The 15,147-nt window shown below is 37.0% G+C and overlaps 1 protein-coding gene across 3 annotated transcripts in view; it reads right to left on the reverse strand.

Annotated features, from left to right (window-relative positions):
* Positions 1-12,393: 12,393 nt before the first annotated feature.
* Positions 12,394-15,147, reverse strand: part of CSNK1A1 (casein kinase 1 alpha 1) — a 55,225-nt gene continuing 52,471 nt past the window's right edge. For all 3 annotated transcript variants that reach the window (XM_020964270.2, XM_020964269.2, XM_020964266.2), the window contains one exon: positions 12,394-15,030. In XM_020964270.2, the coding sequence (XP_020819929.1) occupies positions 15,023-15,030 (8 nt within the window). In that variant the 3' untranslated portion in view covers positions 12,394-15,022. The remainder of the gene's footprint in view (positions 15,031-15,147) is intronic.

Below are 15,147 nucleotides of genomic sequence, written 5' to 3' on the forward strand. Positions count from 1 at the left end.
TTTTCACTGGCTATTTCCCACGCCTAGAATTCTTTCCCTTCTCATCTCTCTACCTCTTGGCTTCCTGGACTTCCTTCAAGTCTCAGCTAAAACAGCACTTTGTGCAAGAAGCCTTCCCTGGTTCTTGTTGTAGTGTCTTCCCTTTGAAATTATCTCCAGTGTATCCTGTATGTAGCATGTTTGTACCTAGTTTACATGTTGTCTTTCTCATTAGACTGTGAGCTGCCTGAGAGCAAAGACTGTTTTTCCCTTTCTCTGTATCCCCAGTGCTTAGCACAGTACCTGGTACATAGCAGGTACTTAACAAATGGATGTTCAAAAAGAGCAGCTAGGTGGTGCAGTGGATAGAGCACCAGCCCTGGAGTCAGGAGGACCTGAGTTCAAATCTGGCCTCAGACATATAACATTACTAGCTGTGTGACCCTGGGCAAGTCACTGAACCCCATTGCCTAGCCAAGCAAAAATAAAATTAAAAAAAAACACTTGTCCACGAATTATTTTCTTTCTTTGGACCTCTTTTCCTCCTCTATGAAATGGGGGAGTCAGCATCAAAGACTTCTCAGGACCCTTCCTACTCTGACATTCTAGGTTCTAAGGTCCTTTCCAGCTCTAAAGACTCATGATCTGGTCAGATTAGCTGCTTAGTGAAAATAAAACTGAGTTGCAGTCCTTACTTTCTGACTTACACAGGCACCCAATTCCAGGTGTTCTGATGGACAGACATAAACAGATTGGCTTTCAATATACAACTTATAAAGGGCTCACACAACGGCAGATCTAGAATATTTGAGCTGGGTCGGGGGGAGGGGGGGACTTTAGAAATCAAGTCCAGGAGGGTAAAGCTAAGACAGTGGATTAGAGTCATCAACCCATTCAAACTCTCCCAATGTTTCTCTCCAAACAATTTTAAAACAGTGCCTCAAGATGAGTTCTAGAGCAGCAGAGCCAAGAAAAGATCAGGGTGAGACATTTCACAGCTTTGGAGGTCAGAAGAAATACGTGACATTGAGGTGGTGGCTGGCCCAGAGAACACACTTACGGCAGCAGCCGCTGCAGGCCTTGGAAGAAGCTACAATAGTGGCAGCAGCAGCAGCAGCAGCTTTCAGAGCTCTCAGCCCAGAGAAGGTAAGAAGGTTGGACAACCGGTCAGAAAGAGATTATAGAGGATTCTTTGCCGGCACTGTGTACAGCTGGAACTGACTGGCAACTCTATCGTCCATATGAAGTTCTGGGTCACAGTTACAGTGCAGAGAAGAGTACTTTTGGTCAGTCACTAGGGAACAGGGAATCTGGTCACAGTTCTAGGGCCAGGAGGAGTGTTAGCACTTGTGGCTGCAGAAGAACAGGGGCCCTTCTTGTATAAAGACCAAGGGCCCTTCTTGTATAAAGACCAAAGCACAGACCAGAAGAGCAATGACCACACCTCCCCTTGAATCACACAATAGAAGCACTGAAAACCTGCAGACCCCCAAAACTAGCTCTGAAAACAGCAGAATGGAAAAAAAAAAACCCTAACATTTGGGACAGTGCCTCCCCATCCCTAGGTGAGCAAAGCCCAACTTTAACATAAAGTTCAAAGTCAAGAAATATGCTGGGAAACTGAGCTAACAGTTTAAAAAATTTAAATTTAAAAATTAAAAAAAAAAAAACAAACAGCCACACAAAAAGCTACTACGGTGGCAGGGAAGACCAAGACAGAAACTCAGTAAAAGGCAACAATGTGAAAATAGCTATAGTCAAAGCCTAAAAGAAAAATGCTAACTGCCCAACAAGAATTCCTGGAAGGGTTGTTTGTTTTTTAAGAGCTGAGTGTTAGAAGAGAAATTGGGAAAAGAAATGTGGATGGAAGAAAATTATGAAAAGAGTATTTAGTTGGTAAATACAGGCACAAAAATATCGAAGAAAATAATATCTTAAAAAAACAGAATTGGCCTATTGGTAAAAGATGCAAAAAATTCACTGAAGAAAAGAACTTAAAAAACAGAACTGGTCAAAAGGAAAAAAGAGGTACAATAGCTCATTGAAGAAAACAATTCCTTAAAAATTAGAACTGGGAAAGTGGAAGCTAAGCATTCCATAAGTCATCAAGAAACAATGGAAAAAAAAAGTCAAAAGAATGAAAAAATAGAAGAAAATGTGAAATATCTCATCAGAAAAATGACTAACCTGGAAAAAAGATCAAGGAGAGATAATTTAAGAAATATTGGGTTACCTAAAAGTCATTATTTGTTTGAAAAAGGGCCTACATACCATATTTCAAGCAATTATCAACAAAAACTGCTCTAATATCTTAGATCTAGAGGGTCAAATAGATATTGAAAGAATCCACTGATCACCTCCTGAAAAAGATCCCCAAATGAAAATGACCAGGAATATTGTAGCCAAATTCCAGAGCTCCCAGATCAAGAAGATATTGCAAGCAGCCATAAGGAAGCCATTCAACAAGGTTTAACAGCTTTCACCTTAAAAGAGGTGAGTAATTGGAATATCATATTCCAAAAGGCAAAGGAGCTAGGATTACAATCAAGAATCACTTACCCAGAAAAATTATGCATAATAGAAAATGAATATTTAATGAAATAGAGGACTTTCAAGCATTCTCAGTGAAAAGACCAGAGCTGAACAGAAAAATCCGACTTTTAAATACAAGACTTAAGAGAAGCAAAGGTAAACATGAAAGAGAAATCATAAGGGATTTAATAAAGTTAAACTGCTTATACTCCTATAGGTAAAAACTAATACATGTAGCTCCTAAAAACCTTTTTTTTTACTTTAATCATTATTAAGGCAGTTATTCTACATAGACAGAGGGCTTATGTTAACATAATCTCAAAAAAAATGGAGAAAGAGGGATGCACTAGAAGGGTTAAGGGAGAGGTAAAATGGAGAAAATTTGCTCACATAAAAAGAGGTACACAAGGAAGAGCTTACAGTGGAGGTGAAAACAGGGAGGGGCTATAAAATTGTGTATACCCTTTGATCCACCAATACCCCTTCTAGGTCTGTACCACAAAGAGATCAAAGGAAAAAGACCTATATGAACAAAAATATTCATAGCAATTTTTTTTTTTGTGGAAGCAAAGAATTAGAAATCGAGGGGATGCCCATCAATTGAGGAATGACTGAACAAGTTGTGGCATGTGATTGTGATGGAGTATTACTGTGCTATAAGAAATGACTAAGGGGGTTGGTTTCGGAAAAACAGTTGGATCTATATGAATCAATGTAGAGTGAAGTGAGCAGAACTAGATCGATGGACACAGTAACAGCAGTATTGTAATGATGATCCACTGTAAAAGACTTAGCTACTCTGATCAATATAAAGTTCCAAGAAAATTCCAAAAGACTAGATGACAATGCTATCCACCTTGAGAGTAAGATCTGATGAACTGAGTGCAAACTGAAGAATCATTTTCTTAATTTTTTGCAATATAGCTAATATGGAAATTTTCTGCATGATTTCACATATAGAACTGATATGTTGCTTGCCTTCTCAATGGGTGGGGAGGGGCAGGAGGGAGAGAATTTGTAACTCACATTTTTACATGTTAAAAATAAGTATTATTTTAAAAAAAAAAAAAAAATATAACACAAAGACAAAAAGACATCACGTCATCCCTCATACAGAAGTGGAAATTGAGGGTCAGTTAAGAACTTGCCTATGGTCTCCAAGCAAGCTTGTGGCAGAACCAGGACCAGAACTCAGGTTTTCTGATTCTACAGCTAGGGCTCTTGCCACCACACCACAGGAAGTGAGACTCACCTTCCACCTAAGGCAACATTCCTATGAGGGCTGGACAGAAGCTTTAGTGCAAAAGATGGGGAAAGGGTGTTGGTCTCCTTTCCATGCTACAAGGATGCCAAGAAGAAAAATAAAATACAAATACAACTCTGACACTACAGCGATTCTGGCTAAAGCAGCTTTGTTTGAATGCATAAGCAGAACAGCCTTGTATGCAGGATTCTGCAGCTATGAGATTTACAAGTCTCCCATTAGTCCTCTTCCAAAGCCACCTTATGGGCTGGAGGATAATACTGGGATCTTATTATGCCAACAGAATATGAAAATGAAGGTGATAATTTTTTTTTAAAAAGCACTAAATTATTTTAAAAAGTAAGCAGGAACCGATCAAACGTGCTACATATATCATACATACATAGTATAGTGGAAAGGGCACTCAAGGTAAAGTGGTTAAATAACTCACCAAGGATCACACAGCTAGTGTATGTCTACGGCCACATTTGAACTCAGGTCTCTGACTCTAGGCCTAGTGCTCTGTGCTACTGAGTTTCATTAACTAGCACTGTTACTGCTAAGACAAGAGTCCTCAGAGCTGGAATTGTTTTTGATTCTTATAGGTGCATTTTCCATGGCAGGCAGGAACTTTTACAAATCACATAGTACATATGGCAAGTGTCTCCTGGTATGTATTCTTTAGAGATGTCTGGGACACTTTTTTCCTCTCCCAAGCAGGGCTCCAGGACTTTGGCAGGCTTAAGAACATTAACTGTAACCATTAGGTATCTTAAGACAACAGCAATGGAAGATAAGGAATTTTTTTTTCCTTTTGCCACCAGATAAGGAAATTCTATTTCCTTTTATATTGAATTATTCCTAGATCCATATCATAGTAATAAAAAACACTAAAGAAATTTGTGGCATTTGAACAGGAATACAAGCTCATCTTTCCAGTCTTAGCACTGTAAAGGTAAAGACAGAGAACAAAGAGCCTTGGTCTAGGTGCTGAAGGAGGAATCCATCCTAGCACTTCCTCTCACAAGGGTCTTTGATTCCTCCATATTTCACAGATGGGACAGACCCGGTCATTAAATTACCTTCTAGCTGACATTCTATGATTTCAATGACCTTATTGCACACATAAATCATGACTGATCTTCACAGCTTTTCTCCAAGAGATAAGTATGAGAAAATTTTAAATTCTCTTGTTAAAAAACCAAATCTCCAAGTACATTTAAACAAAATTTTAAACGCAGGCTTTAACCACAGTAGATAAATGATCAAATTATAAGAAGTTTTCAAAGGGGAAATGCAAGCTACCGACCATTTCAAAATGCTCCAAATCACTGAGATATTAAAATGCCAAGTTTCACCTCACACCTCAAATGGCAAAGATGAGAGCTAATACATACATATAGCTACCCATGCATATATACACCCACATCTTTATGTATTTATATTATATACATGTGAACTTTTGAGTTATCCATTAACATACGGATTTTTTATTCAAATGCTACAAGACTTAAAAAAGGGTTAGCTGGAAAAATGGAGGACAGGAAGTAAGGGGGATGGTTTTGGGAGGTAGAGTTGGGGGAAGGGGCTTTTACTTTTGTCCTGCAAGTTTGAATCAGCTAAGCCTGAAGTCATGACCAAGTTCAAATCTGGCCTCAGGCAATTACTAGGGTATGACTTTGGGCAAGTCACTTAAACCTGTCTGCCTCATTTCCTCAACTGTAAAATTGGGATAACAGTGCCTACCTTTCAAGATTTTTGTGAGGATCAAGTGATAGTTATAAAGCGCTTAGCACTGTCTGGCACACAGTATGTATTCCCCTAGAAATTTCGAATTTGAAGACATTCGGAGATCAGATAGACTAATACTTAGCTGAGCAGAAATCACATCTGTAATATTCCTAAGGTACCCCACTGAGGTTTCCCATTCTACTTACGAGCTCCAGTTGTGATTAAATTATCTTCAATGTAGCTGAAATCTGCCTCTGTAACTTCGGACCAGAGGATTACAAATTTAAGATCTTAGAGATCTCTGCCAAGTACAACCACCTCATTTTACACATGAGGACCCTGAGACTCAGAGATGTTAGGTAACTAGCCCAAGTTCTCACAGGCAATGAGTCAGGATAGGATGCAAAGCCAAACTCTGAAATTCCTACAACCAATGCTCTTTTTACTGCACACTTGCGTTCACTGCTCCCTATTCTGCCTTCTGGGACTAAGCAAGTTTAATGCCTTTAAAAAGGAAAAAAAGTAGTTGACATTTATATAGTGCTTTAAGGTTTGCAAAACGTCACACATCTCACTGGATACAACCCTGAGGTAGAGTATTTCAGGGACCCTTTTGGGGACGAGGAAAAATGAGGCAACCAAAAGGTTCAACAACCAAAAGGGGGCCACTCCCAGGTTGTTGTCAATTTGTATGTCCTCTAGTAGTAGTCCAGCACGCTCTATCCAGAGTCAGGCTGCCCCCTTATTTCAATCTGACAACTCTTCAAATATTTAAAGGTAACGACTGCGCTGCATTTTCCAGAGAAACATCTGAACTTCTCCACCTCATCGTTACCCTTCCCAGAAGTCAGTGCCTGGAACTGAATACAATCCTCAGCCGCAGAGTGCTATCGCATCCCTGGCCCTGGACACGGCTTCTGGGAATGCAGCCTAAGAGTTCATTGCCTTTTTTGGTTTGCTCTGAGGCAGCAAAACGAGCACTGATGAAATCATAAAAAACAAGGGTAAGTCTCAGCTCTGCATGTTTATTGTCTTGAGGAAGGCACTTTCTAAGCTCTATGCTATGCGATGGGGGTGAAAAGGGATGGATAGGCTAGCATAATTAGCAGTTGCTAGGTTAAGCCTGAAGTGCACCTAAACCTGTAGGCCTTTTTCACACATATGCTGGTGTCTAGCTATGTTGGGTTTGGGGTTTTTTTTAGCCCAAGCAAGATATATGTAGGGCAGTTAGATGGCACAGTGCACAGAGCCTGGTCTGGACTCAGGAAGATGAATCTTCCTTAAAATCTGGCCTCACACACTTACTAGCTATGTGACCCTGGGCAAGTTACTTAGCTGTTTGCCTCAGTTTCCTCATCTGTAAAATGAGCTGGAGAAGGAAACAGCAAACTACTCCAGTATCTCTGTGAAAACTCCAAATAGGGTCACCAAGAGTCGGACATAAGGGAAATGAACAAGGTATATGTAATATTATCTTGTCCAGTAAGATATGACTGTCAAATATTTTAAAGTTTATGACAGAATGCTTTACATAGAGCACTTCGAACTGAATTTATGGGATTCCTTTGATGCCAGCAACAAGACTATATTCATCTCACTTGCACTAACATTCCAATTTAGTGAGCTCTTTTTCCAAATCTTTGAAACCTTTACTCATTAGAGTAACCTTTAATACTTAATACTTTAATACTTAATCTTTAAAGCATCCTTCTGTAAAATGAATTGCTTCGGTGCCTTACTTTTTCCATGGACGGTTTCTTCTATAGAACATTAAGTGAATTACACTCATACTGTGCACACATGAAATCATATTAATAAACTTTGATTTATAGCTGGGGATACATATCCCTTTTAGGTATTAAAATGCTGAAATTATCATTGATCTTCATATACTTCTGGGAAAAAAACCCCCAAAACCTCCAATCGTACATAGACGTGCTAATACTATACCTGGTAACCTACATATTCCATCCTATGCCTTTAAAAATTCTTATCTGAGGGTCTTTTTTTGAGGTGTTCTGGGTCTCAATGGATTGTAGGCCAAAAAAAAAAAAAACCCAAAAACCACAAAAAAACCCCCAGTGTTTTAATATACACAGAAGGTTTTGGCTATGGGTCTGGTGCATAAGGATAACTATCTGATTATGATATTTGCCCAAAGATTGGCCTAGATATGCTGAAGAACCTCATCACCAAACTGGCCACAGAGCAAACTTTTCTAACAGCAACTCTGAGACCATTTACAAAGTAATAGAGGGGTTGTAATTTGCATCTCTATAAAGACAGCCATAGCTCATATTATCTATATCTTAAGTATTAGAGTAAATGTTAGCACATTGCAAACTGACTTTGACTTTCCAAAACTACTCAAAAAGACTGATTTTTTTCATATAGAACAAGCCTTTTAAAAAGGTCTTCCACTTCCTATCATCACCTCCAGAAAGATCTAGTCAATGTAAACTAGTCTTGCATCTGAGTGAAACAAGTACACTTGGTACTCTTTCACTTTCGAATAACAGGCATTTAACTCCAACAGCAAATGACTCAAGTTTAACTTTATGGAATCTGTGAAGTTTGCTTATAAATGGAAAACTGAAAAACTTGTTTTACCTTCAAGTTTTGTATGCATCACACACAATACAGAAACAAAATGTTTAGGGACATATTTCCCCCTCAAAACAAGGCATTAAAAATCTATCCAATAGCTATCTCAATTATGTTCAAAGTACAAGCCCAGGATTATTGCAGGGAAGGAGAGCAGAATTGGAAATTTCTCTGAGAAAACATTAACCCCAACAACTCTGATACACTGAAATGATCCAAAGACATAAGCAAATGCCAACTTGGTCTAGCTGTTTTCCAAAGAACACAAATCTTAGTATTTTCTGAGAGAACAAGTGCAATGAAAATATGCCATAAAACCACTTTAGTAACAGCTTTGAATTCCCCATTTTTTTTTCAGCCAAAGACAAGGTTTATTAGAACATCAGTCATATTGGGCAGACTCTTATGGAGTCTGAATGTTAGTGAGCTATTGGCTAGATTATAAGAATCAGTGCCTCCAAAATTTTCAAGGAACAAAATTTACTCCTCTTTGCCCTTGCTTTGGTAGAACTCCATAAACGAATCTATGAAGCCATGTTTGAATTACATGAAAATTAGAAAATATTCTAACAAGCACTAGACTAGGAATCAGCCCACAGAGTCACAACTTTCAGAAAAGTGACTTCTCAATTAAGCCCCAGTTCCCCTTGATTCAACTAGTTTAGTTATAGTGCAATCAATAAAGTCTAGGAGGTATAGTCCAGATGCCAGTTCAGATCCTGCTGCTTGCCAGCTATGCAACCTTGGTTGGACAAGCTACCTAAGAATGAGCATTATCTATAAAATTAAAGGGTTACTTGTAACAAGTAAATGAATTACTTGTAATTCATCTACATTTCTGTTACCTTATCTAGCTCTTGGAGGATTTCCTTAAAATTCCTTTGACATCTTTATATTCCTCATACCTCCATGGAAGGCATTCTTGCTTTCCTACTCATTAAAGCACCCAAAAAGTTTATTGGGGGGAGAGGGGGAATGAGAGGTGATAAATTTAGGTAGAATTGACTGTACTTCTTGAGGTCATAATACTTGAGATGAAAGTAATCTTCCGATCATCTAAGTCAAAACTCTTTACAGAGAAGAGCCAGAAGCCCACAGAGGTAAAGTGACCTGCCTAAGATCATAAAAGAAAGCAAGCAGTAAAGCTATGATTCAAACCTAGATGATCACAGATAATCCAGTTTCACTGCTTTCTCTACCACAACTTTTTAAGAATAGTTGAATTTTACTTCATGTGGCAAAAGCATAAAAGTCCCACAGGTTCTTCACTTTGGAATTGTGAATTAATGTGCTAATAGGGATTCTAGTTGTCAAGCAAGAAATAAAAGGGTTGGGCTAGGGAGTGGTCACTTTCTCAGCAAATTACAACAGAAAATCATTTAGTTTCTTCTTTATTCTTTACACAGTCATGTTGCCTGTCTTAATGTGACTTGAGGACAGACAGCTTGCCCACTTGCTGGCACCAAGCAAATTATATCTTTGAGCCTTTCCCATCTTGTAAAATTCCTGCATTGCCTAGCCTCATAGGGCTCCTGAGGCTAAGAAGCACAAAAATGTAAGCTAAATCTTGGTAGCTGTTCTCTCTGAGGTGGTAAAGAGTAAAAGTGAAAAAGTTGGTTGACAACTCCAACTTTAACGAACATTAGTAAAACTAGGTCCTTGTAAGCATTAAAAAAGTACTTCAGCAGAGCCTAGATAAAGTATTTCTTCTACAGGATTACTGTTGACATATTTACATGAAATACAAAGTATTATGGCCCTCCCTGTTATAAACTATATCTAACCTAAAAGACTTAAAACAAATAGCAAATTCATCAGTGTTTCTTATTTAAAACCAAAACCTACTCTAGACTTGATTTATGCTTAAAAATAAACATGGATTACCATATCATTAAATTTTGCTTTCCCTGATAGGAAATTATTATACAATTTTTGAAAATACATTTACTGACTACTCAGCAAGTTCTGACTTGGCTGAGAACTATTTTAAATTATTAGGTATATGCACCCTAAGATTCAAGCCAAGTCCAATTGCAAATGACTGGCTCACCTAGAAAATGGCAAGTAGAACCCTAACTTGTTGAAAATTAAAACCTACACTAGTCTTCCAAATACTAAAGATGTACCTATGTTCTTCTGAACTGCATAAAAAGCACATTTTAAAACTGTTTTTTTCCTATGCTCTTAGGCAAGCCCCACCTATAAATATATAATCTAGTTCTGACATCTTATCATGTACAAAACTTTGCACTAGTTTAAGCTATTAACAGTACACTTCAAAAGTAAGGCTTTTATACTTAGATCTGAAGATGGCAGGTTTGAAGAAAAAAATATACTTTAATTGCCCTCCTCCAATAATGAATCCAAGCTTCTGTTATAAAATGAGAGTACATGGAAGCCACCTAAAATTTCACTGCAGATTATAAACTAAATGGAACAATAGTATAGTGAGCAGCAATTTATTAAATCTTAGACTTTAAAAAAGGACACAGTAAAAATGAAATCATAAAATAACTTGTTTCTCCTTTCCTTTACTTCCCCCTTAAATTTTAAAGAATATATTTTCACATGAGGCAGCTTGGTATAGCGAAGAGCCGGCCTCTTAAGCCATCTAAGTAGCTTCAAGTCCCACCTCTGACATATCCTGAGCAAACCTGATATAGTCATTTCACTTAACTGCATTACTTAAGAGGTGACTGTCATAATCAAAGGGAAGTAGCTCTACATTGGAAGTGTTTCCCATACCAATGAAATCTTATGGTCTTTCTACCTGTGCACTCATACCTGCTTTTTAAAATGGTACAGTCCTATTCCATACAATCAAGGAAAGCATTCATATCCTACCCTTTAAAATAAAATTAGATATCCCTACAGTTTATTAGTGCTTATAACTAGCTGTCTTTATTACATTCTACTGCCTACTTTATCCCTGGTACTCATTTTTAGATTTATATGATCCAAGACCCCCTAAAATCTCCAAGCAGACATACAAGGGATGGCAACAGAGCAAATACGAAATAAACTAGGGGAACTGACTTGGCTTACTGTGAATTCTTAAAGGGAAATTCGAATATTACTTTGTTTCAAAGATTTAAGGAAAAGTTTTCTATTTTAAATTGGCAATTGGTAAACTGGTCATTACAGTCATTTAAAATACGTAAGTAAACAAGACATATCAGACTTTTGCTCTGAGGTATATGCCTGCCTCCCACATTTAGTCTAAAATAGAAAACGCTGCATAACAATAAAGTATTGCAACTTCTGGCAAAAAATAACATTATTAATAACATTAATTAAGCATCAGCAAGTTAAAACACATCCATACTAAACTGTGTATCTTCGCTAGCTCCATAAAAGACATAACCTGCCTAACCGGCTCCAGAACCCCTCTCTTCCCACCACAAAAACAAAACAAAAACAAACAAACAAACAAAACAAACCCAGAAAGCATGGGGCTATTTCTTAGGAATTATGTTTAGGCACACAAAAAATATGGTGGCAAAAATGCTATGGGAGCTTATGGGGAACACAAACACTATTTTGGATTATTTTTAAACATGTGAATGATGATCAGAAAATCAGCAAACTGGAGCAACACTTCAATGAAAAGCAATGTGATGAGGTGGTGTGAGGAAGGGTATGACTACCTGCATAGGCACAGTAACAATTTCATTTCAATGGCAAACATAAAACTTAGACAACTTTATAAAGTTCAATACGACTCTAAAAAGTTCAATCTCAAGGCACATAACTAATCCACAGCTTTATGACTGAATAAACTCCTGCCATTTGCAGCACAAAAAGATGCTAAAAATCTGAAAAGGGCATATTAATTTGCCATATGGTAACCTAAATTAAAAATTTTAAATTACCTTTCATTTAATTATACATATAAATGTTTAGTTTGGAAAATGTACAAGCAAATTGGGTAATTCAAATCAGAACTGGTTATTTAAGAAACTCAGGGCACTGCAACATGCGAACCAGTTATCCAATGCCCTAGTGACCTTGACCGTGTAAGCTTCTTTCAAAAATTAAGATGATGAAGCAGGTTCCAGTTTCCTTGCCTCCTTGAGGTTCACCCTGTTAATATGAGCAACAATTTAAACCCCTTTTATCTCAAGAAATTTGCATTTAAGAATTTAAGAATAGACTATTGGCTAGAGCTTTGTTATAGTGGAACACTATAACTAACGTCAGCATGGCAGGGACAACAGCAACAGAAACTCAACTTTTAAAAACTTACCAGTGGTAAATTTGCAGTAAAAACAACCCCTTTAAAAAGGCATTTGTAGGCCATAAGATCATATCCACAATATGGGGAAGAGATAACCAGACTCTCCCTCCACTTTTATTTCCTTGTTATTTCTTCCCAAAACAGAGACATTCAAACAATAGTTAGAATGGCCATCTCCCAACATTTTTTAAACAGCACCTCCAATGGGTGAACAAAGTAGGAATAACCTAGAGTTCAGTTGAGTGAGCCACTGTGGAGCCATAAGTGGTCAGGTTGTCCAATTTCAGAGTGTCTTGTCTTCAACTTGTACCATCATTTTAGTGGAAAAGCGTAAGTTATATTTTGTTCAAATGAGATTCCTCTCCAGTCAGGATTTGTTAGTGCATTCACTGAATTTCAAATTCTTCTTTTGTCAAACTGTGAAGAAAAGGAATGGTAGCTAGAAGATGAATGGGATTCCAGCTCCAGCTGCAGATGGAATGACAACACACTCAGGACAAATACCTACATTTTGATTTACAAAGATAAAGTCTTAAATCTGTAACTTAATTACAAACAGACTACACCACAACCTTTTCAAATGGCAAAAATACAAAAAGGTTTAAGTGTTACAAAAATATTTCAGAAAAAGTGCATAGTCTAAGTGCATAGTAAATAAAAGCACTGGAAAATATTTGCCAGAGGAAGCTCAACTTGGTAAAACCTTTAACCAAGCTAAACTTTTTCCTTTCCTTTTACACAAATCATACTTAAAAACAGCTTTATGAGAGTGATTTCTAGCTAAAGTACCAAAGAAAGGGTTTATTAATAAAGCAACTAACACCATAACAAGCTAGACAGGCTAGGAGGAAAAAAAAAAAGGATTCATTACAATAAGCTGACTACCTCCAAGAGCTTATTTATTAAGATGCTTGCAGTACTGAAGTTCTGAGATATATATATATATATATATATATATATATATATATATATATATATATATATATACACACACACACACACACACCTTAATGGCTGAATATGGCAATCATGAAATTATTGCTAAGGCAGTTTTCAAAATAAAAAAACAAACAAACAAATGAAACTAAGCTGGAATTAAAGGGCACAAAACTAAACCTTAACATGTGTAAATTTACAGTCTCAACAAAGTTAATGTACAAAACACCACATTTACACATAGGCATCTGGTAGCATTTTCAGACAATGTTTTTTTTTAAATTTATTCTGACATGCTATAAATGAATAAATTACACTGTTTAAAGGATTACCAGCAATTATAGTAATTTTCCCCCCGCTGGGTCAGAAATAAAGAGAAAAAGAAAACGCGCAAATAAGCTGGAAAAAACACTCACACTGACTGCCGTGGAGGGCTTGGGATAGTAATCATGAGAACACCACAGTGTGAGGCAATCTAAGTACAAGAAACAATCTGGTCATAGCCACTTCACAAGAATTTCAAAGAAAATCTCCTTTGTTTGCAAAACCCTTTAACACTTCCGTTCTTATTTTCAAAAGGAACAATACAAATCAGTCCAGCTGTTTAGTCAGTGGCAACACTAGAGCTACCAACACCAATCCTGCAGTTGCACTATTAGGCATTGATGTAAGAACTTAAAAAAAAAATCAAGAATGCCTTCTCCCTTGAGGAAAAAAAATACAAAATTTAAAAAAAAAAAAGAAAAGGTACAACACTAAATCTAAAATGATTTGCAAAGGAATATGACTTATTTAACAATGGCCATCAAGTAGTCAGTCTATTAAAAAAATTGGGGAGATGTTGATTCTATCAATGAATTAGCAAGGCATTTCTTTAAAAAAAACTTTTTTTTTACAGAAACATTTTTTAGTTTTTAATGAACTTGTAAACAAAAAAAGCTCCCATTTCAAAATAAAAACAAAATCCCAGGTCATATAGATGTTTACAGTGATTACATTGATCTAAGCAACTTACATACAGTTTTAGTTGTAAGACGTTAACTAAATTTCTGTGACGAATATGTTGTTTTTCTTTTTTATAACAAGAACATTATAGAGTTAACGCAGAGTCCTAAAGATAAATCTAGTAGTCACTAAGTTTTTCTTAAGTCTTCACTTTTAGATGCTGTTAATTCTAGCACAGTAAGCAGGCAGAGTCTTTCATATGCTTAAAAACTGGAATCTTTGGTTGCTACCATGTCAGCTGACTTGCACACAGAAGCCAACAATTTTAAGAATGTGTAAGTTTACAACTTTCAAACCCTAGGAAGGGGAAAAAAATCCTAAGAGTGCACAATTGTGAACATTTACAATTATCACAACTGCAGTTGAAAACTGTTCATGCTGTTTCTTCTGAAAAGAGATCTCAAAGCAGTGTAGTTCAAAATAAAAGGTAACAAAAAATTGGCATATGCACAATTTCTCCACCACTTGTGTGTCAACCATTTAGTTAATTTTTCCACTTGAAAAAATGCAATAGAAAACTGGACACCATGTTTCACTATCTCAGTTAATATTCACAATTACAGCGGCTACAACTCAGGATGCAGCATCACCAACGCTGACCAGAGCCAGCTTATACTGAAATTAAGTTCTTTACACCAAGTAAATGGTTGGCCACAACCACTGGTACGTGTACATATGAACTAAAATTTCTAGATTTGGGGAGTAACAAGTCCTGCTCTGATCATCTGCTCTGCTTCATCTGCTCCTCTTCACATTTAGAAACCTGCCCAAAAGAGACAGAGAAAAGAGAAAAAGTTAATTCAAACTGAAAAAGAGAAACTATATCCAGACCAGGGGAACTGAGCCAAGCTAAGAATTATCTGAGAAACAGGAATCTCTC

The sequence above is a fragment of the Phascolarctos cinereus genome, unplaced genomic scaffold, assembly GCF_003287225.1.
Source record: "Phascolarctos cinereus isolate Bilbo 61053 unplaced genomic scaffold, phaCin_HiC Scaffold_2;HRSCAF=192, whole genome shotgun sequence".
NCBI classification, from domain to species: domain Eukaryota; kingdom Metazoa; phylum Chordata; class Mammalia; order Diprotodontia; family Phascolarctidae; genus Phascolarctos; species Phascolarctos cinereus.